At 37.3% G+C, this 4,706-nt stretch overlaps 1 protein-coding gene across 1 annotated transcript; it reads right to left on the bottom strand.

Annotated features, from left to right (window-relative positions):
- Nucleotides 1-1,394: 1,394 nt before the first annotated feature.
- Nucleotides 1,395-2,339, bottom strand: LOC113325033. Its single transcript, XM_026573274.1, has one exon. The coding sequence runs from the start codon at nt 2,337-2,339 to the stop codon at nt 1,395-1,397; it is 945 nt and encodes a 314-aa protein (XP_026429059.1).
- Between the last annotated feature and the right edge of the window lie 2,367 nt (nt 2,340-4,706).

Genomic DNA, 4,706 nt, shown 5'->3' with positions numbered 1-4,706 from the left:
TGTCGTAACATGCTAGATCCGTTACGAATTTATTTAGTAACAGAACGTTGTAACAAGCTGAAGCCGTTACGAATTTTTTTGCAACAGTAAAAAAATTACTGCCGGAATACGCCGGAATTCAAAATAACCACCTGCATACACCTTTCATTTCTCCTTCACAATCAACATTATTTTTTTTTCAATCAAATTCATGTCCATTCAATCAATTCTAATCACATTCAAATGGATTCATACAAAGGATTCATACAAAATAGAACTTAAATTATTCTAAGTATCAAATAGTAGGGGAATGTATACAAATTCCCATAAGTATCAGTTCATAGAAATTCCTATGTTAACAAATTTATATAACTTAGACTGTACATAGAAACTTACTGCAAATTTTCTATGTTCACAGCTAGAGCTGATAAACCAACTTGAAGCTGCAAATTTTAAGACTTCAAGTTCGAAATCAATGCATAAAGTTATAGATGAAAAGTATCTGCTAAGTTTAAACTTCCTAAGCATATATACCAACCTATGTTAAAAGCAGAAAAAACTTCAAAAAAATATAAATTGGGGAGAAGAACAATGAGAAATACTTACTGTGGTTTTGTAATAAGAACAAGCCCATGATTTAGTCATCAAGAGCTTCAACTGAAAATGCAACCACTGATCCAGGCCATCATTGCAATTGGTCCTGAAACAAACCAAAGTCCATAAGCTCTCTCGCACGCGCAACAAACAAGAGTCCCGTAAGAAACATGGAATCTAGAAATATACAAGTTAAGTACTTGCAATCCTGTTAGTGGACATGGAGCTTTACCATGCTCAACTCCTCCACTGAAGTTTGTTTTATCATCTCTAAACTTGTGTTTCGTTGGCAGCCATCTTCGATGTCCCATATAACACAACTTCTTACTATATGGCAGCCACTCAGCATATGTTTCTTCTCCACAACTTGTACAAGCAAAATATCCATGAGTTACACATCCAGAAAGAGTCCCTAATGCTGGAAAATCATGAATTTCCCATAACAACCTAGCTCTCATCAGAAATTCAGAACCGATGAAGCTGTCGAAAGTCATAACACCATCATTCCATAACTCTTTCAACTCTTCAATAAATGGTTGTAAGTAAACATCGATATCTTTACCTGGTGCTCTCGGGCCTGATATCAACAAACATAACATAGAAAACTCCCTCTTCATACACATCGAAGGAGGAAGATTATACGGACAGAGAATTACCGGCCAACAACTGTAATTGAGACCAAAGCATCCATTGGGGTTGAAGCCGTCAGTTGTTATACCAAGAGTAAAATTCCGTGCTTCCTTAGCAAACTCTGGACAAAAACTATCCGCACAACGCCAAGCTGAAGAATCAACGGGATGACGCATTACATTGATATCTTTCTATGCTCTAAAATGCCAAAGCATCGCCTCTGCTATCCATGGTATACTATAAAATCTTTTCAGCCTTGTAATTATTGGAAAGTGTCTCAACGTCTTCTGCGCAACTTGAGTAAGTTTTCTCTCATCATTGAAAACTATTACATACCGCGGTTCTTGACATACAGGGCACTTCAGCAGTGAACTCTTATCCTTCCAGTAGAGTATACAATCATTCACGCAAGCATCGTAGGTTACATAATCCATCCCCAACTCTTGAATTATCTTCTTGACATCTGGAAACTTACTTGGCAGGGTGTTTTCTTCGGGAAGCAACTCTTTTATCAATTCTAACATTGCAGTCATACCATTATCTGAAATCGCATACTGAGTCTTTATGTTGTTCACCATTATCGCTACATACAACGCCGACTTTCCTTTAGGACACGAAGGATACAATGGTACTCTTGCTCGCTCGGCCGCTGATAACTTTTTCTTACAACACCCCTTGGTCCCAACATTCTCATCCACATCCACATTTGTTGTAACATTCTCATCCACATCCACACCTGCTGTAACATTCTCATCCACATCAACTTTTTCTGTGACATTCACATCCATATCCATAGCAGATGTAACATTCCCATCCACATCCACATCTACTGTAACATTCCCATCCATACCTGCTGTAGTCTTATCCCTATGTCTTGACCGTGCTTCTACTGAACTTTCACCATGATAACGCCATGTTGTATACGTCAAACAAATACCATATTTGAGCAAATGCAATGATATCTCACTAAGTGAAACTGAACCTTTACCATTCATACAATTTCGACAAGGACATGAAAATAAAACCCTCCCACCACCATTATTCTTGGCGAACTGTATAAATGACCTCACACCTTGTATGTATTCACCAGACTTACGGTCACACTTCATCCATTTCTTGTTCTCATCAGATGACATATTACCCTTAAAAATAGACTTTATAGGATCAAACCAAGTACTTAGTCCTAGTGGTGGGTTTGCCGAAGCCCTCATGAAAACGACAGAAACATCCTCTCAACGAGGAGAGGATGAGCTACAAGTAGTTCATAGAAAACAGATTACAAAGAAAACATAGTTCATACATATGGTATGCAAGTTTTGAACATTGTCTCAATTAACTGACTTACATCACATTTTTTTAAAAGTAAAAAATTAATTCATACTAATTGAAACCCTAAAACTGAAATTAAACAAATAAATTCATACTAATTGAAAACCTAAAAATAAAAGTAAAAAAAATCAATTCATACTAATTGAAATTAAACAAATCAATTCTTATACCTTCAACTTCAGCTCTTTGGAGTTTTTCAAAGTTCTTCAGTCTTTCAAACCCTAACATGAAATCAGAATATCAGTTAGTATATATCCTTCAAATCCTAAAACTTGATTTAACAGATGATAAAACAAATACCTTCAAAGTTCTTCAGCTCTTCCACAGATAAAACCCTGAAATAAGAGAAACAAATCGTATCAGATTTATATCAGATAAAAATAAACCTAAAACGAAATCAGAAATAGAAATCACAATAGATTTATCAGATGGAAAAACCCTAAAATTAAAAACCCCAATGAAAAAAACAGGCGATGATTGAATGAATAAAAAAAAACTTACGATTGAAATAATAGATCGAGAAATTTGAATACTAACTGATTTGAAACTTACGATTGAAATAACAGATCGAAAAATGTCTTTGATAAATTTCTGGTATCTTCCGCGGAACGAGATGAGAAACGAAGAGAGAAAGAGAAAGTGAAAAAAATGAAATGAGTGTACTCGATGAAACCCTTATCTCTTCACGAGCTCATCTCTTCAGGGGAGGAATAATACGCTAGCTTAGTGAACTTGGGTGGAAAAAGGGGGCACACGGCTGAATGGCACACGCGCAATAGTATCTGTTACCGGCTCTAGTGTCACCAAGCGTGTGACTGACTCACGTAAAAAATTAGCATGTTACTATTCGTAACAGTTTCCCCCTGTTACGAATCTGGAAAAAATTTTGTAACGGCTCCTCCCTGTTACGTCTTGGTTGTAACGGCCATTTGTATATAAAATTTTGTAACGGCTGCTGGGGCGTTACAAAATTTAGTTGCAATTCGGGGAAAATGGAGTAGTGCAAACACTCATCTAGAGCACACCACCCAACAACAGATAATTCCTGCTAGATATTATTTTGAGTCTCATATGGAAGCTTTCGGTTCTCACCCTCAACTATTTAATTTCCTTGTCAACCTTTATAGATTCCAGAGCTAATGCCCTCTGTTCCTCCATGGTAGCGGTTGAAGAGGAAATCATGTTAGCAATGATGGCAGCTCTATCAATCTTGATAACCTCGAGACGACGACGAAGACATCCCACGTTGAAATTGAAAGCCTCAGAGTTCGATATTATATCGTCCCACCGATGAAGATCTTTGTTCTTCGCGTCTCTCATATTTTTCTTGTTCATCTCATCAATGATAGGCAATAGTCCAACAACTATGGTTAAGAGGGTTGACAGAAAACTCTTCCACATTTTAGTGGTGGCAATATGACCATACCGTCTCCAAATCCTGGTGTGGAGAGACGAATAACAATTGGGCACGATGAAACCACCGACGAGTTGATTATCTAGGAAAGTATTTTCTATAGGGATGTCAAACGGAAGCCCGGTTGTCGGGTACTCACGAACATGAACCATAAGATCAGCATCTTCGAAGTTGATTGAGTTATTTCCAGCACAATCATCATCATCAGCTTCTCCATTTTCCTCTTCCCAGCTTCAACAACATGAACATCAACCTGCAATAATAAAACACTCAAGTTCAACAGAGATTTGGATAAACGTTCATTCAAGGAAAAACCTCTGCAGAAACTCACAGATGTTCTAGCATCCGCACGAGCAGTTTTGAAACGACCAAGGATCTTAATAGTTCGTTTGGGTTTCAAGTTATACGAAGAAGAGGAGGAAAGTCAGTCACCCTGATTCATCTACAACAAATATTTTCTTTTCAATCAGCCATTGATTACACAAAAGGAAAGAAGAGAAGAGTACTTCGCACCAAGTTGGGTGTTTCAGTTCCCCACCTTGACGGAGATACGCTTTGAGGAGATGAGCTACCGTCATACATACTTCTGTAAGGTATGATTTTGATTAAAATTTCTTCCGCACAATCAAACTCAAGAATGGAAGAAGACATATTTATAAGTGAGAAACCCTAAGTCTTGAAGATAAATACACTAGACACGGTGGAAACTTATCCTTCACAGATAATCAAATTAAATACGATTTTTACTGAAGCCCTAAAT

The sequence above is a fragment of the Papaver somniferum genome, chromosome 11 (assembly GCF_003573695.1).
Source record: "Papaver somniferum cultivar HN1 chromosome 11, ASM357369v1, whole genome shotgun sequence".
In the NCBI taxonomy this organism is placed as follows: domain Eukaryota; kingdom Viridiplantae; phylum Streptophyta; class Magnoliopsida; order Ranunculales; family Papaveraceae; genus Papaver; species Papaver somniferum.
This window is presented reverse-complemented; position numbering and strand designations above follow the sequence as displayed.